Source organism: Colias croceus, chromosome 1 (genome assembly GCF_905220415.1).
Source record: "Colias croceus chromosome 1, ilColCroc2.1".
Lineage (NCBI taxonomy): Eukaryota > Metazoa > Arthropoda > Insecta > Lepidoptera > Pieridae > Colias > Colias croceus.
The window spans coordinates 7,719,628-7,742,172 of NC_059537.1; the positions used below are offsets into that span (position 1 = coordinate 7,719,628).

At 31.7% G+C, this 22,545-nt stretch overlaps 5 protein-coding genes across 16 annotated transcripts in view; 2 read left to right on the forward strand and 3 right to left on the reverse strand.

Annotated features, from left to right (window-relative positions):
• The first annotated feature begins 320 nt into the window (after positions 1–320).
• On the forward strand, positions 321–1,678 carry LOC123694511 (FUN14 domain-containing protein 1). 4 transcript variants are annotated; one of them, XM_045639985.1, is made up of 4 exons: positions 321–623; positions 702–897; positions 1,024–1,153; positions 1,292–1,341. In XM_045639985.1, the coding sequence occupies exons 1-3, from the start codon at positions 481–483 to the stop codon at positions 1,102–1,104; spliced, it is 420 nt and encodes a 139-aa protein (XP_045495941.1). In that variant the 5' UTR covers positions 321–480; the 3' UTR covers positions 1,105–1,153; positions 1,292–1,341. The 4 variants fall into 4 exon arrangements, with proteins under 4 accessions (XP_045495941.1, XP_045495947.1, XP_045495933.1 ...); XM_045639991.1 differs by having other exon boundaries at positions 1,024–1,148; XM_045639977.1 differs by having other exon boundaries at positions 322–623; positions 1,024–1,114.
• LOC123694497 lies at positions 1,674–3,725 on the reverse strand. Of its 2 annotated transcripts, none has more exons than XM_045639958.1 (5): positions 3,458–3,725; positions 3,186–3,364; positions 2,382–2,495; positions 2,161–2,256; positions 1,674–2,011 (listed from the first exon to the last, which is right to left on the reverse strand). In XM_045639958.1, the coding sequence occupies exons 1-5, from the start codon at positions 3,551–3,553 to the stop codon at positions 1,807–1,809; spliced, it is 690 nt and encodes a 229-aa protein (XP_045495914.1). In that variant the 5' UTR covers positions 3,554–3,725; the 3' UTR covers positions 1,674–1,806. The 2 variants fall into 2 exon arrangements, with proteins under 2 accessions (XP_045495914.1, XP_045495905.1); XM_045639949.1 differs by having other exon boundaries at positions 2,382–2,507; positions 3,458–3,724.
• Positions 3,726–7,282: 3,557 nt separating this feature from the next.
• Positions 7,283–14,489, forward strand: LOC123693926 (negative elongation factor D). The gene is made up of 12 exons (XM_045639200.1): positions 7,283–7,619; positions 7,697–7,922; positions 8,214–8,323; positions 8,528–8,635; positions 11,498–11,647; positions 11,826–11,956; positions 12,214–12,401; positions 12,552–12,792; positions 12,901–13,111; positions 13,236–13,376; positions 13,955–14,084; positions 14,421–14,489. The coding sequence occupies exons 1-12, from the start codon at positions 7,563–7,565 to the stop codon at positions 14,450–14,452; spliced, it is 1,725 nt and encodes a 574-aa protein (XP_045495156.1). The 5' UTR covers positions 7,283–7,562; the 3' UTR covers positions 14,453–14,489.
• Positions 14,490–14,629: 140 nt separating this feature from the next.
• On the reverse strand, positions 14,630–16,485 carry LOC123693937 (nuclear speckle splicing regulatory protein 1). Its single transcript, XM_045639210.1, has 5 exons — positions 16,439–16,485; positions 16,211–16,355; positions 15,760–15,957; positions 15,398–15,563; positions 14,630–15,216 (listed from the first exon to the last, which is right to left on the reverse strand). Exons 1-5 carry the CDS (start codon positions 16,453–16,455, stop codon positions 14,660–14,662), a joined length of 1,083 nt encoding a protein of 360 aa, XP_045495166.1. The 5' UTR covers positions 16,456–16,485; the 3' UTR covers positions 14,630–14,659.
• Positions 16,486–20,461: 3,976 nt separating this feature from the next.
• The window catches only part of LOC123694417 (potassium voltage-gated channel subfamily KQT member 1), a 29,999-nt gene continuing 27,915 nt past the window's right edge, over positions 20,462–22,545 (reverse strand). For 4 of the 8 annotated variants that reach the window (XM_045639884.1, XM_045639877.1, XM_045639868.1 and 1 more), the window contains one exon: positions 20,462–20,849. In XM_045639884.1, coding sequence (XP_045495840.1) covers positions 20,596–20,849 — 254 coding nt within the window. In that variant the 3' untranslated portion in view covers positions 20,462–20,595. Of the gene's footprint in view, positions 20,850–21,576; positions 21,689–22,545 lie in introns of all 8 variants that reach the window. The other 4 variants (XM_045639890.1, XM_045639901.1, XR_006751813.1 and 1 more) reach the window with 4 other exon arrangements.

A 22,545-nucleotide genomic window follows, 5' to 3' on the forward strand; every position in this document is an offset into this window, starting at 1 on the left:
ATATCAGTATAAAAAATAGTCTAAGTTACTCCTTAAAATATCAGCTATTTGTCAGTAAAAGTCCCGTTAGAATAGGTATAAGGTAAAGCCGTTTCAGAGATTAGCTGAAACAAACTGACATCGCCACGCTCTCGCCACGTGTGTTTTCATACTAAATGATCTAAGTACGTACCTAATTATGACATTAAAGCACTTCTATTTGTTTTTAATGTTCTGTGGTTCCTAGAGACTTTTTTCATGGCGATTTTTCTATCTATAACACGAGACAAAAAAAGACTTCAATGTCGCTTTGACATTTCTCTCTCTACAGAAAGTACCTACCAACATAAATTCTATTTCCACTTGATTCGTGATTCGTGAATCGAGATTCTTGTCTTCACTTCAACTTCATTCAATCGATAACACCTCTGTGGATAACACTGTGACTACGGTGCGGCTTTTAACTACTAAGTACTACTTGTATTGGAACACAAATATAAAATGGCTAAACCCAAGACTGAAGATGCATCAGAGGATGCTAAAAAGATCGTAGATGATGCAAAAAACTTCATTGAAAAAGCAATTGCTGACATTGGAAAAACTTCAGCGACGAAACAGCTAATTTTAGGAACTGCGTCAGGATGGTAAGTTATCATTGACTCATTGCATTCTTTGTTTACTTTGGGAATTAATCATGTTTATAACATCGTATTAATTAACAGGATTACAGGTTTTATTACTATGAAAATAGGAAAGATTGCCGCAGTTGGTTTAGGAGGCGGTGTTATATTGTTACACATTGCCAGTCAAAAAGGATTTATTGATATTAACTGGGATAAAATTAATAAGAAAGTGGACAAAATTACTGATAAAATAGAGAAAGAGGCTACAGGAAAATCACCCGATTGGATGGAAAAAGTAAGATTAGATGACAAAAATATAAAACTTCAAAAAATATTTTGAAGAAATTGTTTATACTTGACTGCCACTATAATTCTCTCAGTTTTAGAGTTTTTAAATATATTGGAAACATTTTTGTTACAGGTGTTATTATTTGCCAAAGATAATTCATATTATTCAACAGGCTTTGCAGGAGGTTTCTTTTTTGGAATTGCTACTTCATGATTTTTTTGTTGTGAGTGAATCAGCTTAAGCTGTTAACTGAAGCAGTCAAGTATAAAATAAATAATTTTATTTTATATCACTTTTTTATATTTTATAATTGCCAATAAAAATAAACTTACTTAATTAATTAAATAAACTTTTTCCAAGAACTTATATTTTAAATTTAAACTATTATGTTACTTTTTAGGTTGAGAGGTTTGTGGACCGAAAACTTGATAAAGCTGAGGAATTAATAAAGAAAAAAGAGAAAAAAGCCAAACACTGGTATAATAATTTTATTGGTGATGACCAGTACCGTGCAACCGAATCACATGTATTTTTAGCTTCCTTTGCAGCTGGTATGGCAGTAGGTTTGCTTTGTGGCCAATAATTTTTCTCACATTATTGTAAAATTACCACTAAACATTATAGGTATTTAAGACATTTATGTTCTCATAATATTAATTTAGATTTAGTCTTAATTTAGTGATTGAATAACAATTATTAAATTATTGATATGATTTATAAATTATTATTCCATTTAGTTACCTTGTTTCAATAAGGAAGGATATTTAAAATAAATTACTCTATCAAATTATTGATTTTTATTTATTTACATCCAATAAACTCAAACTTAAACATCTAGAATGCATTTAGAAGTGCTTTTGAATCATGAAAATATATAAAAGGTTTCAATATTTCTGAAAAATAATTATTACATATTTATGTATCATGTATACTTTTATACTGTTTATAAAGTTCTTCAGTTGATAGATTTTCTAAATAATTTGTATATTCCATAAGGTAAAGTCTTTTAATACGAGTTGCAGCGATTGAATATTTTTTCTTTTGATTTTCTGTTAAGCTCGACCATGGGTCTAGATCTTCAGTATTTTTATTAATTATATAATAGAGCTCCTTTGTAGTTCTGGAAAATTACAAAAATGAGTATCAATATCTGTCGGTAGTCGGTAGTTTTTATTGCTAAAAAGATTTGATTTTGATGCTTTAAGAATAAACCAGTGGGCTGGACAGAACTTGTAAAAAATACTTTTAACATAACCTTAAAACACATACCTGAATTGGGGTGGACTTGGTTTAACAATTGATGCATTGGGAAGTTGTGATTGATTTGTTTCTTCCTCTTGGTGTGTACTATTTGATTCAATTATTCTATAGAAAAAAAAACGAATGGATTATCATTACATTATATTATTAATTTAAATGGCTTCAAATAATATGTATTGGAACTTTTTTAAATTCAAACACAGATTTGAATAAGATTAATAAGAACTTACTGTTCCTGATGATCTGGTGAACATATACTTTGGTTATTTTTATTAAAACTCTGGTCATTTTCAATTTCTGAGTGTTCCAATGTGATATTGCATACATCTTCTAAAGAGTGTGTCCTGTTAATGTCACTGTAACATTATTAGGTGAATTACAATAATTGAGATTCGTATGTATATGTTTTAATAAAAATAAAATATTATTCTTATGGTAAAAGGAAAAGGCTATGAATTCAGATTTCCATCATTTTTGGGAGTGGGTAAAATATATTGAAAATTTAAAATTACCATAATATGTAGGTACCATACCATACCATAATATGTATTATAAAGATATTTTTTTATAGTATGCAGTAATAGCATATATAATATCCCAAAACCTTAATTTTGAAAATTAAATTTTCAATTAGTCTAGCAAAAGACCATAATATTTTGAATCATATAAAAATATCAATCAAATTGGAAATAGAAATATTAAGACTAAATTCCAAAAATACTTACTAGTAATCAAAGTAAAAACAAATACATGTTACAATAATATTATCTAAATTATCCATTTTATATCTAAATTCACCTTTATGTTATAGTCAATCCCCGAAACACATGCTCTTCGCGGAAGGACTGGTTTATAGGTTTGGCAAAATCCATTGGGCAATTTCGGAGGTGACATAGACATATCTTTTTATCGTAGTGATGAAAAATCTTATTCTCTAGAGTCTAGACCACATCTTAGTTTCATCAGGTGAGATTGTAGTCTTCTTTTATGTTGATAATCCAAACTTTTAATCAATTTAAAACTTCTGAACTTACCCTGTGCTGGATCCTTTTGCTTGACTTTTATTTGAAAATGGTATGGTGTTCCGCAATTTATCAGCAAACCGTTTCCGTAATTTTAGATACCAATTTTCATACTTCATTGTTATTATTTTTCTCTTGGAAGCACTCAGATTTAACCACGATCTTGTGGCTTCTGATACCAAACTTTTATACTAAAATAAAATTATATTATTCGTAAATAATTGAAAAAAAAGGAATAAATATGTATCTAATCTATTATGTTCGATACATAAGTCCTTACTTACTTTGCTTTTATTCGTATCGATTTTTCTTTTTTTGCAGTAAAGTTGCACATAATAACTTAAAACTGATTTAGGCAACTTATTGTTTTCTTCATTCATTTTATATTTTTATTATTTCTTAACTATTGATGATTATTCATTATAGATCCTGAGACATAATTAGGTATTTGGGTATCTTAAATTTATAAATATGTATTTTCATTTGGAGTAGATGGCGATTCCGCGATTGTGGTGGTCTCTTGTCTGGTCTGCATAAACTTTTAGGTTGTTTTCATAGAGTAAAGTAGTGGTAATATTATCAGGGTTGCCAAAGCTAATTCATCCAAATCCCCAAAAATCTTGATCGAATTCCCCAAATTTGGGGATAAAATTCCGCTGATTCCCCAAAAATTCCCCACAAATTTTTTTAGTAAAATGAAACTATAATCAATTATTTAAATAATATTTATTGTTTATCTTTTATATTTTTTTCTATATATTAGTCGAAAGCATTTTGTTCGAAGGGTTAAACTTAACACTACCGCCAGGTTTTTTAATCGCTTCCCTTGTAGCCATTAATGATACTACAGTATCTGTATTCAGTCTATTGCGGTTTTCAGTTTTTAAATTTTTAAGGACACTAAATTTGCGCTCGACTGATGCATTTGAAAAAGGCAATATCAGCAATAATGAAATAACAATTTATATTTTTATTTTAACAATTTTGCGACAGAAACATTTAATAAAGGGAAAAAGGGAATCCTGATCATAGACAAGACAAGACAAGACAAGGGATGTGTCATGTGCCATACCTACTTATAGATGTGCAATTACCGGTTATTTGATTTTTCGTTACGAGACCGTCATAAGTATAATGATAATGAGCTATACATAATGATTCAAAAAAAATGTTGTTATCGATAATAAACGATGAAATATTTTCCGAGGGTATGATGTCATCAAAATCTCCGCATTTTCCCCACATAATGCCAATCCCCAATAAATCCCCAACCAACTTGAGATTCCCCGCAGTTTGGGGAATTCCCCACAGATTGGCAACCCTGAATATTATGGTTGTTTTGTTTGGTTCGCGTTTGTTAGCTTGTATTCTAGTAGAGCAAGGTTGCTGTTTTTTTGACAAATATTTTCTATTGAAAAAGAGGAAAAAGGGCGCGCTAAACACAGCGCCAACGGCCAATGAAAGAACAATCATCAAAGAAGTCCCAACTCCCACCATAGATTAGGTATAGATAATCGCTTAATAGTAACTTTATAGTAGGTACCTACTACAGAATAGTCGCTTTATATATTTATTAACATATTTTATGGCCTCTATTTATTCCTTCCTATACCTACTATTGTGAATATAATATATTGTATTTCTCGATAATCTCATAGTTATATATTAATAATTATATTCTTACTTATTATATTTATGCTCTGCCCTATTCCTCTCCTCAAACTAACTTCCTTCCGTACGTCTGGTTGTCTGGAAGAAATCGCTATTTAGCGATAAGACCGCCATTTGTTTAAATTTATAATTAGATTAAGTTCCTAGTTAAGTTAAGTCAGAGCAATAAAGTATGAATAAATAAATAAATAAATAAATAGTAGGTACTATAAAACTCGGAGCAAACTTTAAATTATTTACTTCTTATTTACTTCGAAAGTCCCACGGAGAAATCACTTCTTCTTCTTTTTTTCAAATGGCAACTCCCGATCCCAGTGAGGGCGGATAAATATTAAGTTCTGTATCATATAGGTATCTTATTATAATTATTTTATTTTTGTATAATGTATGTTTTATATTATATTGAAATATATATTACTTACTTTAAGATTGCGACTGAAGGACTTGTATCCATGGTTATGAATAAATTATTAAAAAAAAAGTGAGGGCGGATTTGGTTATGAATACGTAGTATATTATTATTAGTCTGTGGTTATGAATAAATTATTAAAAAAAAAGACGTGGCACTCGGGGACTGCCGCGGTCTTAGATTACAAAATAAAGTACAGATGGAGCATGACAACCGCCCGTCGCCCTTGTCAAAGAAAATACGAAATCAAAAACAAATACGTCGCTGCACCTGTGCTATAGCGCATATAGTGTCATGCAATACGTCAAAAAGGGTTTGCAATTTTAGTAAAAAAATGCCGTCTTGTGATAATAAAACGCTGTAAAATTTGTTCCCGAAAACAAAAAAAAGATAAAACATCGTTTCACAGGTTTTCTGTAGATTATTTGGCTGATTTATTTCTTTTTATACGAATAATAATTTTACAGATATGAAGGAATACAAAACTTCAACGTATGTTGCCAGTATTTTGAAAATGAATTTGCCATTTTTATTGGTAAAATGGTAAAATGGTTAAAAGATCTTCAGGGTAATGCTGTTGGATTTTTCGATCGTGAATGTGATTATTTGTATAGTGCACTAAAGGTTCATGATAATTATTAGATTATTTTAATAAGCATAATACATTATTTTGTTATTTTTATAAGGCTTAAAAACGTCATAGTCGTTTTCGCTAGCGATTTAATTTATGTGAACTCCATGATGGATATGATGAAAATATAATGTCCCGTATTCTCGACTAAAAACTACCGCTATTTGTATTCATATAATATTATGAAAAATAAAAAAATAATATAATTATTATAGTTAATATTGAAACTTTTTTTATGTAATTTATTTAATAAAAAATTGAATACAATTATTTTGTCCATATATTATAACTTTAGTAGGCAGGTACTTTATGTATTAATAAAAGAATTTAAATAAAAATTAAAACTTGACTTCTCATTTATGTATATAGCCTACGTCACTACCTACCGCCACTAACATAATAATTCAGATCATTGCAATGAAACCTCACAACTCAAAATCGGTCCAACGGTTTATACTGCAGGGCGTGTCAAAGAAATATTATACATACATACATAAACTCGAAAAACATAACCCTCTTTTTTCCGTAGTCGGGGAAAAATTTGGGAAATTTTTCAATATCTGGCAACATTACACGCACACAGAAGCACCGTGTACGTATAGTGCAGCGGCGAAATGACAGCACACATAGCTTTATTGAAAATGACGATAAATTATTCGGTTTAGTTCGGCAACGCTCCATCTGTCTTTTATTTTGTAATCTAAGGCCGCGGTAAAGCAATTGCATGCTCTGCCTTCAAGCCACACCTCCGCGCCCGTCGGAGTGGGGAGCGTGAGGTTTTTCGTAACTAAATTTCTGGATTCGATCGGTCCCCGCCACAAGTCCCCGGCCCCGGAGGCCTGCGATAGAAACTACTGCAATACAGAGATGCAATAGCATAAAAAAATGAGGGCGGATGCTGCCAATGTCAAGTTTTTCATGATAAGCGTACCTACTCTGTGCTGAGGAAAAAATCACGGTTGAGATGATTCACGGAGAAATCACATGGGAGGTGCATGGGAGTCGGGAGAAATCTGTGGGAGCACAGATCTAGTACAGTACTTGTAGTAGATCTGTGTGTGGGAGAAATTTAATTTAAAATAAGAAAATAAATTTGACAGGTTGTCGATGGACACGAGTTGCCCGTCTACAATTTCTGTAACTACGAGTTTTGATGAAGAACGAAGCAAATTACTTTGAAGTTTGCAAAATACTTTATAATAATTAATGTGCGTACGCAATTCGCACTTCACACAACACAATTTTTGTCTTTAAATAGCTGACACAAAAACTGAACTTTTTTTTTCTTTTTCATAAGTGGCAACAATTGTCTTGTCAAATGACAATTGACAATTAATGTAATCACAAATTATGGGATTTGTGAGGATTTGTCAAATTGTCAATTGTCATTTGTGTTTGAGATGTGTTGTGAAGTGTTCTTCACTTCTTATCTCTTGTGTTGTTTTATATTTTTCTATGATCCAGTTTGTACAAGAAAATTAACAATCCATGAATTAGTGTAAATTGGTTATTTTTAATTAGTTTTTTTTGTACAAAACGTATTCAATGCAATATATTAAACACCGGCTATTATCGTCATCGGCATAATGTTTGTTATTTTATTATAACTAAAAAAATTTGGTACTATAACTTATCAAACATACAAACTGTTTATAAATTTAAAATAATATTAACGAAAATGCCTACCCAATATGAAGAAGAACCATCCTGGGAAGCGCCAAACGCGCAGTATGATGTTGGTTACACTATTTACATTTTTCATTTTTTTTTGTGTCTAATGACTTCTAATTTAACAAACACTTGTATTTAAAGGATGACAATGCTGAAGACGTTATCGATAACCCCGAAGAAGTATTACAAGAATGTCTTGAGAAGTTCAAAACTTCTGATTATATAATGGAACCTGGTATATTTGGCCAATTAAAAAGATATTTCCAAGCAGGTGGAAATCCTGAACAAGTTATTGAACAACTATCAATCAACTACAGTGCAGTAGCTCAAATGGCAAATTTGTTAGCAGAATGGTTAATTCTTGCTGGTATGTAAACAAATTCAAAGCAATATAGCAATATATACCTATTTTGAAATATTTTATAAACCCATTGAGCCCCGAACACCCCGGTCGATCCACGACACAATAGTTTTTCTATTGTGTCTGTGATTTCGGGGCCTGAGTTATTAAGAAATATTTCTTACCTATTAGACATTATTGCCATTTATTAATCTAAGTAGATATAAAAAAAAATATGTTATATTATGTAAATGTCAATTGATTAATAATTAAAGTGTGTTTTTTTACAATTTCATCTTATTTTCCATATAATTTTAGGGGTAAAAGTAACTGAAGTTCAAGCAATGGTGGAAAACCATTTGAAGGAAATGATTATTAAAACCTTTGACCCCAAAAAAGCTGATACTATATTTACTGAGGAAGGAGAAGTAAGTGTATATTTGTATGAGTATTTTTGGTTGATAAAAATAAATTATGATTTTGTCTAGCTCACTGAAAAATATATATTCAGTAGTTACAACATAGAATATGATTTAATGACTAAAAAGAGTATGCTAGTTCACTCCATTGGGAGTTGATATAAAACTGTATAATAGGAGACCAAACAATAGTAATATTCTTTTATGTTTTAGACACCTGCTTGGCTCACAGAAATGATAGAACATCCTACTTGGAGATCTTTGATTTACAGATTAGCTGAGGACTATCCTGATTGTCTCATGTTAAATTTTACAATTAAGGTAAAAATACTATTTTATTTATGTAAGACTAGCTGTGCCCGCGACTTCGTCCGCGTGGAATAGCGACTGCATAGTAGTTACTACTTTACATACAATTATTTAGTAAACACGTACTACCATAAACAATTCATAGAATTGTTAATAGAATTTATTACTAAGTCTGAGAATTCTTCTAAGCTAAAAAACTTACGTACTTTCCGGAAATCCGGGGCATTTTCCGGGGATATCCGGAAAATGCGTTAAAATGTTCGGGAAAAGCGTGGAAAATGCCTGAAAATTCTCCGGAAAATGCCAGGGAAATGTCAGGAAAATGCCTGGGAAATGCCTGGAAAATATCTGGAAAATATCCGGAAAATTCGTGAAATGGTCCGGAAAAGGCGTGGAAAATGCCTGGAAAATCCCCGGAAAATGCGTGAGGAATTGCCCGTAAAATGCCCGGAAAATATCCGGAAAATGCGTGAAAATGTCCGGAAAAAGCGTGGAAAATTCCACTTCAAATTTGCGAAGTAATTAAAGCAGACAACCAAAAAAAGAAAAAGAAAGCTAAAATCTTTCATATTAAATGTATATGGGATATTCATATTTCATATTATGTACTTAATGTATGGGAGGGTAAAGATATTTTTTTTGATATTTCTCGATTTATTTAAAAAAAATGATTACGGCCATTATTAGGTTAAGTACTTTCGATATCAGTTTAAAGTTTTTTGTTATCTGTAATACTTACAAAAAAAAATCGCCTGTGCACACTGAACGATTACACCTTGTACATGAATGCCTTAGCAAATGTTCGCCGTGATTATTTAAATGATCATAATTTTTTTTATTAATGAACCAATTGACATGAATGAAACACTAAATGACAAAAAAAAATTAACTACAGTTTTGGGTTCGGGATCAATTTAATAATTACACCTGCTAATATTTTTTTACATATTTTCATTGTATAAAATCGTAACATAATTTCCTTTATGTATTGTTCTATTAACACATAGATAATATCTTCCCAAGGTACTAAATTTTAATAAAAAAGTTGTTTTTGTTATTTATATCTAAAAAAGAGTATTTATATTAGACAGAAATAAACATAAAATTTTTTTAAGTTATAAGGAAGCTGAATGTAATGCAAATGGGCAAATATAAAAGTAAAATTAGGTATTTAAAATAAATAAATGAAACAACTACCAATTACAGATAAACTTCTTTTTCGGTTGAAAATTGCTGGATCATGAGTATAATTCTTTATCTCTTACCTTGGGCAGTCTGGAAGAGATCGCTAGTAAGCGATAAGACCGCCTTATGTACATACCGTGTTAATCCATTTGGTATGATTGTAAATATTTTACTTGGTGTGGTACGTATATTACCACACCAATTGATAAATAATATGTACTCTGATCCCAGTACGATCTGTACCGCGATAGCCATAACGATAATAAAACAATCAGATGACAGTTAAGCACGATTAAAAATCATACTTGTACAGTAGTTGTGAGTGCAATATTTACGTTTCAAAATAACATTTTTTTTGGTACTAAAACGTAGGTAGATTCTCACGCACGCACGCTGATACGTGGTTGGCTGCCCCTTTTCTCATTCCCGAAAAGTATCCTCTAAAATTACCCAAGATTCCTCCAATGATTGTACCATACGTTGGAAATTAACTTTAGTCAACAATTGACCACGCGCCAGGATACTTATTTCTACTACATCCTCATGCAAATCGTTAATTTTTATGAACATTGAATCTGTAAATAAAAAAAAAGAAAAGATTACTTTACCTAATTTTATTAAAAAGATACTAACAAATAAAATTCTATCAAGAACTAAAGTGACCATCTTTGGGCGTTTAATATAGTCTTGTAAAAGTTATACATAAAAATAAAATTTCATCATTTTCTTATTTTGTCGTAACTTCAATTCTAATTAAAAACTATATAATTAATTAATAAAGTAATAATTAATTATAAAAGCTACAACTTACCTTTTGTGGGAACGCAAGAAGGATTTTTTAAAATGTCACAATTAACTGTTAATAGTGACTTGTTTGACATCAAATAATAAACATCTACCCTCACTTGTAAAATTTTATTTAGTATATTCACATAAAATATAAGCACCTGAAGTGGACTCTGGGAAGACATGGGTTAAAAAGTTAAATAAATAAGTACAATTAAAAACCCCACCAACATCATATTATTATTTAATTTTTAATTATAAATTTGCAAGAAGCGTTAAACATGTAAATTGATTTGATTTTAATGAAGTCTCATAGATGGCGCTGTTTCAAATTTGTCTTTATACTACTAAGATTCATTAAACTGTTTCTCTGCCAAAATTACGTAAATGACGTAGTTTTTATAGTGTAAAGCTAGATAATAGCGTGGCTTACCCAAAAAACAACATTTAAACATGAGTCTTTAGATTGTACGCTGTGTAATACACGGAATACGTTAGAAAAATAAAGGTTCACAGCTCCTCCCCCGGAGGTGATAGCATGATAATGTGTATATAAAAGCCTCACCCGACCTGTTAGTAATATTCATGCAAAATTTGAAGTCAATCTATGCGGTACTTTTCGAGATTAGCTCGGACAAATATACAGACAAACAGACAAACAGACAAACAGACAAACAGACAAAAATTCTAAAAACTATGTTTGTGGCTTCTATATCGATTATAGATCATGGATTATGTATTCTTTTAAAAAAATATTCAATGTACAGTTTTGACTTTCCTACGATTTTATTATATGTATAGATGTACGTTACTAATATGCAATTTATTATTTGTCTTTTTTTTTTTAATTAACATTTTGGTTGCACCTTTACCACACTATAAAAAAATGTAATTTTTTTCCAGCTTATATCAGATGCAGGTTTTCAAGGTGAAATTACTAGTATTTCAACTGCAGCTCAGCAGATTGAAGTGTTTTCTAGAGTCTTGAAATCTTCAATTGTTGGATTTTTGCAAAGCTCAGATGATTGGCAAAATAGTGTAAATGAATGTGCTGTAAGTTCCTCGTTGATTTAGATGATAATATTATGTGAATGGAGGGCTTTTATTACCCCTGGTTTTTTATAAGGATTAAGTTTTTGGAATAATGGGGAAGTAAAACAGTGAAAAGACATACAATCTATGTACTATTTACAATTAAATAATTATAATTTACTATGTAATGTTATTTCAGAAAATGGTATGTCATGGTGCACATACTTATGTGTATAGCCAAGTTATAGTTCATATTTTGGCCCAAGAACCTAGAGGTGGAGCCATCATGAAGAGATTGAGTCAAGAAATAACAAAATGTGCCCAGCAAAGGTACACAGTTAATGTTTCTTTCTTCATCACAATTAAGCCATTTCAGATATTAGCCAAAACAATTAGATAGACAAAATTTGTAAAAATTCTATTTTGACATGTGTACTGTGCCCACATGCACTTAATAAAAGTGTTTATTTTAATATTAGAAACAGACAATAATTATCCAATCCAATTTATTATCGGTATAGATATCAGACAAGGTTGTGATGGATGGTGAAGGATTTAAATATCTGTTGTTATGATTATGTTTGCAGTGGACACGACGTCACTCCTATAACGTTAGCGCTAACGGCGGGAGAGTCTTGGCGCGGCGCGCGAACCGCGCTGGCGGCCATGTTGTCTCGAGGGGCATTGAACCCGGCCGATATATCCGTGCTGTTCAGAGCGTACACACAGTCTGAACCGCCACCGGTACACTTGCTAAGAATACCACAGTTTTTAGGTATCGTTTTTACTGTATATGAACATTGTAGAATAATGCAGTACACTACTACTAATTACACTAGACTGACTACTAAATATTTTTTTATGTTAAAAATGTAAATATAAATTTATTTTTATTTCAAAAATATAAATAATGTTGGTTCTACAGAATTACTTGTGGATTCTCTATTCAAATTGGGGAGCAAACTCAATCCAGAACATAAGTCCAAGTACATATATCTGCTTGCTTATTCCGCAAGTGTTTGTGAAGGGGCAACTCCTGGGAAACCAATAAAGGATGAATTAAAGCCAACCCTTCAAGCTATTGAAAAAATACATGCAGTATGTAGCAGTTCAGTGAGCTCTAGCGAGCTTATTGCCGAGTTGCCGTCTCTATATCATTGTATAAGGTATAACAACTTTATAAGTCTAACTTAGTGGAGTATACAGTAGACTACAGGAGTCACTTATAACTTTATAAAAAAAGGTCAGCTTTTAATAAGTTCATTTCATTACAGATTCCCTGTTGTAGGCATGGGTGTGCTTGTATGGGTGGAGTGTGTAGTCACAGAGCCGTCATATTTCAAGTTGTGTACAGAACATTGTCCTGTACATCTCGCCCTACTTGACGAAGTTGCTTCTTGTCATCCATTGCTGCACCATAGACTATTAAAACTGTTGATAAAACTTTTTGAATCTAAACAAGAAGACCTGGAAATTTTAGTTCAGGTAAAAAATATAGATGTCGTGTAGTATGCTGTTTGTTAAGATTTTGTTATTTTAAATATAGATGAAATGTATATTTAACTATTGTTATAAAGAATAAGTATATAATTTTCTGTTAAAATTTCAGTTAGAACTGCGAAAGATGCTTCTAGATCGTATGGTGAATTTGTTAAGTCGAGGTTGTGTAGTTCCTGTTTTAATATACATCAAAAATTGCCTGCAACGTGGTGATACTGACATTTCACTGATACGATATTTCATTACTGAGGTATGTTGTGGATTTGGTTTTATATTTAAAAATATTGCGGTTTACCATGAAAATTGTTTGAGTAATAGTTTGCTTTGATATAGTTATATTTTTTTATATAAAATGTATCAATGTAAGTTTTAAAATAACAAAGATATAAAAAATAACACTGGGAAATATGTACACTAGTGGTTCCCCAGTGATCGAAATTCGACAAATCCTACTATGTAATAATTATTATATATGCGAAAGTTTGTGAGGATTTTGTTTGTATGTGTCTGTTTTTTACTCTTAACTCTCTCTTTACTACTGATTACAATGAAATTAAGCACACATATAGACGGTAACTTGGATTAACACATAGGATAGGTTTTATCCCGGAAATCCCACGGGAACGCGAACTGTGCGGGGTTTTCTTTGAAAACGCGGGAGCAGCCGCGGGCAGAAAGCTAGTTAACCATAAACAAAGAAATATAACATAATATGCATGATGCATCAGCATTTTGCACATTTTCTCTTAAGTGTGCAAAATTTCAATGTGTAATTTTCATCTAAAGGTATACAGTCTCTTTACATATAAGTTATAACATATTTTTTAGGTTCTTGACGCCATAGCGCCCCCTTACACGCCTGAATTTGTACAATTAGTACTTCCTATGGTTGAAAATGAAGACATTACTGGAACAATGAGAGCTGAAGGCGAAAACGATCCGGTTTCTGAATTTATTGGTATGGGCTGATACATAATTAATATAATTATATTATTTAAAAAAATGTCTGAGGTGTCACATATGGGACAACTAATTGCAACGAAGTTCCTTTTGTTTTGAAACAAGTGTTAGAGAAGGTATAATTAAATAAATAAACAATATTTAGGAGTGAAATGATAAATGAAGGAATGCTAATACACCTTTGCTAGTGCGTAGCGCTCGGAGAATTTTTTATGTCGCTAGCACACTTAGTCATCATACTGCGTGATAAGGAACTTCGTTCAAAAATTTTGACACAAGTTCTTTGAATATGATTGCATATTTTTTAACAGGTAAAAATGTTTTTTTTTTTCAGTTCACTGCAAGGCTCATTATGTTGTGAGTTGAAGAAATACACAATAATCTGGTGGTTAATTTTTACTTTTACTAGGTGGTTTTTTTTAATATGAACCGTTTGAATGTCTTAGCATTATGATTTTTTAAATTAAACGACACTGTTTATTTTATGTTATAATTGAATACTATTTTATTTATAAACAGCTATATAATAATAAAACGAATATGTATTTGTTAAATTGTCTTTAATTTAGAAAATTAACAACCTCTGGCCGATTTTCTTTGATAATACCTCTGTAAAGCTTGTTCAAAAACTTCACCTACGGTTCTCTTTTTCCATATATCAATTTTAGGTTTAACTTCTTTCTCTTTTTTCTCCTTTTCTTTAGGCAAAATAGAAATATCTTCAGGAACAGCTTTAGGTGTATCTGACTTGTCATCTTTTGCTTTCGGTTTTTTGAAGGTATCTTCAGATTCCTTTTCAATATTCTGAATTTTAGGTTTTGATTCTTCATCACTTGACTCATCTATAGAAAAGTCAGAGTCAGCATCGATATTTTCATCCGTTTTTTTAGATTTTTTCTTGTCAAGGCAATTTCGATTTACTTCATCATCAGAGTCCTCAATTTCACCTTCAGATTTCAATTCATGGGATGATTTCCTCTTTCTATAATTTCTTTTATTTGATAAATCGGAATTCTCATTTTTATTGGTATTTGACTTGAAAACACTATCTTTTTCTTCTACTTTAGTATCAGGCTCATTGTCAGGTTTAGATCCTAATTTCTGTTCATATAGATGACGATAGAATCCTCCTGTAATCATAAAGAAAATATAATAAATATAAGATGTTAAAAGGAATGGCCATAATGCCTATTTACATAAAAGCTGGGTTGAATGGTTTTATTCAAAGACCTTTATTACTGAAACTGACTTTTACGCAATCAAAACATTACATATTTATCATGAACAATATAATATTATATAAATATTGACCTAGATCTTGTTGCTTTGTTACATCTCCAATTTTTTCTAAATACTCTTCGCGTTTTTCTTTCTCTTCCTCTAAGCGTAATTCTTCTAATTTCTTTTTATAAGCTGATGTGACAAATACTTCCTTGTCAGCAAACTCCTCTCCCTCCTTTTCTCTCTCCTTTTGAATCTAAAATTTAAAATAAATATGATGGATCATTTCTATATCTGTTATTTTCATAGATAGTTCAAAATCTTAAATATTATACCTACATTGTAATTTGTAAATGGACTTATTAATTAAATAAAAAAGTTAAAATTTTATACAAATTAAAGAAAAATGTAAAGATGAAACAATAATATACAATTAAACATCAATTACCTACCTGTCTTTCAACTCTGCGCTCATTTTCTAGTTTTCTTTTGTTTGCTGTTTTTAATAAATTCTCAATATATTTAGGTTTTTTCTCCTCTTTAGTTTTTGCATTTTTACTTTCCTTTTGTGTGACCATGGAATCATAGATCTCATCATATTGGTAAACTGTGGGATCTTCAAGAATTGCTTTTTCCTGTGCTATTCTAGTCTGGAATCATCAAAAGATAAATATGTCATTAATAAATTCAGTTTGATACAAAGATTTATTGGTACCTACTTAAAGATACTTTTCATAGTAGCATAAGTAAGTGCCAAAAGTATTTAGTTAATAAAGACTTAAATATATCATGTGTTGAAGTGAATTTTATTGCTCCAGTTAACAGTTAAGGATTTGTAAAGTTATATTGCTTAAAGTTTCAATAATATATTGAAAATAAGTATTTTTATTAATACAATATCACCTGTCGCTTTATATTGTCACTTGGTCGTAATAGAATAGGCTTCTTTTTAGTATCCTCTTCAGAATCGGAATCGTTTCCGAAGACATTATGTGAGGCTTTAAATGTAGGTTGCACTTTTGAGACTTCTGGTAGTATCAATCCGTATCTATAAATTAAGATAATAATATTTATTATGAAATTTGAGAATAATTCACCTAATCAACACTTACAAAACTTTTTCAGACTTACTTTTTATTAGTTGACATTTTTAAACTATTTGTTTTGGGAATACTTTTTTGTACTCATAAGTTTATTAATATATATATTACTCGAAATCGAATATTTAACACAAATCAACATGAAAACAGCTTGTTATTTATTTAAAAATGCATACATAAATTGAGTACGAATTACGAAATCAGCTTTAGCAGTTTTGACACGAGTCTAGACGTCTGTCATTGACATTTGTCAATTTGACGTGACAATTGACATAAAGTCGACACAGTTGCCACTAAAGAAAAAGAAGAAGAGTGCAGACATTGCACGAGCATGAACTGGTGATTTACACAATCGTGTATTCTATTCCTAACATTCGTATGAATGAAACCACACTTGAAACCACATGAAACATTCAATAGGTACCTACAATACATAATACCACCTAAATACACTGAAACATTCGTATGCGATTCGTATGTCTTCGCAAACTACTGTTTACACTAAGTTTACACAATATTATATTAAAAAGTTTAGTTCGTGTTAGTTGCTCTGTGGACACCTTTTCGCTTCATTCACGTTTCATTGAACAAGATCGAATGATAAGGGTCAACTCACACCAAAAGAGCGGCGAAGCGCAGCGAAGCGGAGCGCAGTTTCAGTGCCATATGAATTTTAACTTTATTTTCATTACTATAATACTTATTATCGCATGAGAAACTCGAACGAGTCGCGCGGATGCTCGGAGGCTCGAGTTTCTCAGGTGATAATAAGTTTTATAGTAATGAAAATAAAGTAAAAATTTCTCTCTTGGTGTGAGTTGACCCTAAAAGAGTGCCTTTTGAACTTTGGGCTCTACCTATGGCGAGACTTAAGGTACAAGTCCGAGACGGGCCGCAGACCGCAACCGCAGGCGACACTGTGGCTACCGGCTGCGGTTACCGCAATGCTGCCTGCGGTCGCTATTCCAACTGCGGCTGCATGCCGTGGCTGCACAATGCACAGAACGCAAAAGTCATAAGAATTCACCAATTATAGTAGAGCCATTTTAATAGGCAACATTTGACAGTTCAACAAAATTCAACAACGTAACCTAGTAACGACGACATAGAATAACATGATATTTCGTTTTGTTAGAACTGCACATTTGCTTAACTTTTTTCAATTACGATTACGTATTTATATTAATAATGACCGATAGAAGTTATTTTAAGATTTCATTTTACTGATAAACCATCCTAAACATAATAAACAATTTCTGAATTGAAGAACTGACGTCGCTACAATTTTGTGTCAATAAACCTTTTTTCTTTTTAAATACTAGAGACGTTACTCATAAAATCGAAATCTGACATCTAGAATCGAATGCATTGATTACTTGTGAATAAAAATCATCATAAATTAATAAATTCGATTGACAAATGTTTCAAATCCGTATCGATTAATACACTTTAATCGATGTTTTTAAGCAGGTTACCTCTCTTCGAAGATAAAATTGATAGACGTCAAATGTTGCCTATTAAATTGGCTCGACTATAAAATATAAATAAACAAATAGTTGCCATGGCAATAATTGGCATTTGCATACTGCAGTCTGCGGTCGCTGAGCGCCGCGGCCGCACGCTGCGCGTTGCGTCTGCAGGCAGCAGTGTTGCCGCGCTTGGAATCAATTTCATAGATGTTCATAGAAACAAGTGCTGTCGCTTGCAGTTTGCGGTCTGCGGCCCGTCTCGGACTTGTACCTTTATGTAGTAACTAATACTTAATCTGTGACCTTTATGGAGTGACGCCATGCTGCGCCACCCGCCCGCCGGCGCTCACTATTATGAACATATTATGAAGGTCTTAATTATTCTAGCACAGAGCAAGTAATATATTCTAGTTTAGGAAGATAAATGTTACAAAACAAATAATACTACGTTTTATTGGGTTATAAAATTTTATTTACAAATGTTGAGAAGGAAAGTAATTAATTTTTAAATTAATCATTTGTGCATGGATAGTATACAACGGATGCAAGTAAGGTAAACCGCTACAACCAGTAACACTAAGATTTATAAATATGTACTACTATAATTCTATAATGTTTATTTTTTATATTATATGTTGTCAATAATAAAATAATAATATAGGCAGAGCTAGGTCCCAAAGTAGCACTTACATAGCAGAATAAGGCAAAAGCCTTACATTCCATATTGTTCTATTCCTCACCAACGTACATCTGGTTCCGCAACAAGGCGCTTTATATTAAGACTTATACAAACATACCCTTACATTTATTGAAATGTCAGGCAAATATTTACCCTGCATATAATAAGAAATGTGTCCAAAAACTGTAAAATTGGTTCAAGAATAGGAATTTTCCGAATCTGTTTATTTTCTGCAATAAAATAACAACATTAGTTTTACGTGTAAAATAATAATAATTAAGTTGTATAAATATATTTTACTTCTAGAATGCTGCTAAGTATCCAATTAAAAAATAGGTTAAGATTTTAAATTACAAACAAATATTTCGTTATCTTGGTACAGGAATTAGATAAATTTGGTCCCATGATTGTTACTACACAATCTGTTTTAGTATTTAGGTATCATCATAGAGGAAGGATTTATAACTGGGTATCATACATCAATTAATAGATCATCAAATAGTGTTTAATTGGAAATAGTGCACATTAAATTGTTATCGTTAAAATTGTTAATTGTTATATATATAATATAATTTATTAATATATTTTTGTTGTTATTTTATTGCAAGGAAAATGCAAACATAATTTGTCGGTGGATATGAGTATATCAAAGAGATAGCTTAATGCTTTATGTAGTGGATCCATACAGATATCTGCATTTTTTAGAAAATATACGTACTACATATTTTTGTATCTAAATGTAAATACTAACGACTTTCTATTAAAATTAAAATTCATTGAGATTCCTATTTATCTATATTCGGATGGTGCATTTCATATAACAGGTACCTACGTAGATTGCACCAGTAGATGCAATGTTCTAAAATATTTTAGGTTTACAAATTTTTAGCCTTTGTTCAAAATAAGCGCAAGCGTGTTGCTGTCAATATTATACCAATATTATATTGGATGTGAAATAAAAATAATAACTTATACTCTACATAAATAGGGATTAGACAAAGATAAATATTATAATTTAAAAGTTTGACTTATGTTAAGCTCTGTTAAAATGAGAATAAATATCACAGCTCAATTCTAAGACTGAATACATAGGAAAAATAAGTCCTGAATAATCACTTGTAACCATTGAGAGAATATTACTACGTATGGAGGAGACACCACGAACAAAATCTGTGCGCCAAGCGCGGAAGAGGGGCGCATTTCTTTGCTCTAAGTTTTAAAAATTATTATCTAGTTAGGTACTTACCAATGAAAAGTTATTCTCTTGCACTTTTCCGTATTATTTGTATTATTTGTGCAATATCGTTACACACACGAAGCCATATTTGTTGCGTTTCACTTTAAAACAAATAAAAATGAGCGTGCAATTAAGCCATATGGCTTATGTTGAGCGGAACATAAGTGATGTAGGCGGTGTCGTCTCCATAATATGTATATCTCAATGCTTGTAACAAAATTAAAGTATACACACAAAAGACACTAAATATTAGCGCACTTGATTCGTAAACCTTTTATTTCTGTGCGTTTAGCCTTCAACTGTCTCTGGACTCTGTTTTAGGCCAGAAAAGCATTAATAAAATCATTGCTGATTGCCTAGATATATATTGAATCAACTAATTATTTAAAATATTTTATTGAAACTTCAAATCTATCTTAAAAATAATTAAGTAAGCGTAAGTATTGCGATAAATAGGTTCTAGTAGGACCATAATTAAAAACTAAATATACTCTTATTAGTTTATACGTATCGTATAGTGGTAAGTATTATATACATTTTTATAAGTACAGGCATCACTTAACAAAATTGATTATCTATACTTAAAATTATTGTAATACTTTGTCGTTGCACAATTTTATTTATAATAAACGCACTTCATGAGACTCATTATTAAAATTAACCAGGGAAAACACTTTCAATCTTTATTAACTAGAAGCACCTAACTAAAATTAACTGAGTGAATTGCTGTTTGTGCGAGTTTTAAAGAATGAGGAGCACTTAGTGTTTTCTCATACTTTAGTCCGGTAATCGTAAAGCGTCTCTCATACGTCAGGGCGAAGAAGATGGAGATCGACAGCGACGTCTCTTCTTTGAGGCCTGAGTAAGCGCGGCTGGTGAGCCGTCTGGACGGCGTCGCCCAGCAGGGCGGTGTCCTCGGCGAGCGAGTCCCCGGAGCCGTAGCCGCGCTCGTCGCCCGCGTCGCCCTCGCACCACGACGGCGAGCCCGAGCTGCCGGACCGCGTGCCGCCCGCCTCAGCTTCCGTCTCTACCTCTACGGAACAGCTGGCGCACACTTCTGAAATACGGCCCACTTTTAACTTTTATCGTCTTAAATTGTATATTACTGTTTATGTATTAATACATTCTGTAATGAGTATAGGTACGGTATTGGTGTAGCTTATGAAATATTTGTTAAGTCCGTAGGCAACTTCCATGGGCATATCAAAGAGACCCTCAAAGCCACTTTGTCACATGCTGTCAATTAATAATGTTCGACGACAATCCAACCAGTCTCAAGTATTCAATCAGTTGACAATCAATTTAGGTTGAGTTGTCGTTGAAAATGTAGGTATATTAATATTTCTCCCTGAAAATCAACAAGCTTAAAGCTTATGAAGTAAGAAAAAATTAAAATATAACATTTAAAACATATTCATTTTTATACTTAATAATAAGAATACAAAAAATAACTAGGTACCTACTATGAATAACTAATCAAAACATGCTGAAGTAATTCAAAAAAAGTAATTTGCTATTTTAAATAACACATAAACTAACACTGAAACTAAGCCTAGGCACGTTTTAAAATTATTTAAAATTAACCATAATAATTAGTGACTAAACAAAACAAGTTCTCTAACAACAAAAATATTTCACTTGAACTCATACTATTAAACACATGTTAAAGAGGTAAAAATTTTACAGTTTATCTAAATACAACATTTAATTGAATACATTCACGAGACAGGAACGAGTGGGAGGTAACAGAATGAAACTATTTAAAACGTTTTCACATTCCACACCGAAACGGGAAGGTTAAGGACTCACGCAGCCGCCGCGGGCCGACAAGAATGGGGCTGGCCCATGAAGTTGTCGGTCAGAGGGACGTCGACGACGAATAGTCTTCATAAGATGCTGGAATTTTTTTAACAATCTCAAAGTTATACCTTACCCAATTTCACGTTTATTCATACATCAAACGTGTGTGTAGCGTTTGTATAAATTTGGTTTCATATGTATGTAAACCTCATTAGTCGTGAAATAAACCTTGAGTTAGAAATTGACAAACATCAGGCAAGTTGTAGGTATATCACTTAGTTATTATCAAGGTTATTATATAACTATTGTTTATGAACGTTCCAATCGTTAGGTAAATGCTGAGTTACAAGTAGAAGAGTCCATAATATTATGTCACTGAAAATGTATCGCATAACTATATAAAATATGAAGGCTAGAATTGGGAATGCAAAGGGTAAACCCATCTTTTAAATAATAATTTAAATCCTGATAATGTGAAAATGATATAAAATATCTTCAATTTATCATTTAATCGGAGTGGAGTGGAGACGCCTGAGCATGCTCGGGCCGCGCGTGCTCAGGCGTCTCCACTTGATGACTTGAGCGGCTCGGCCAAATGAGCCGCTCATTCGCTTGAGCATGCTCAGATTCACAACTTCACAAATTTGAAGGGAAGTTCATTTAGAAACTGTAAATAGAGCTCCTCATTGTATTGCACAATGAGGACGTCTTTTCGAAAATCTACTATGAATAGGTACAAAATGTATGGGAAATAAAATGTATGGGAGCGTTTAATGTAACATTTTTGGATATTTCTCGTTTTATTTTTAAAAATTTATTATGGCCATTTTACTCAAAAGGTTTTAAGTATCTACTTTCGATATCAGTTTAAAGTTTTTTGATATTTGCAATAGTTACGGAATAATCGCTTGTGCACACTTAACGATTACACGCTGTTTATACTGGTTTTTTGT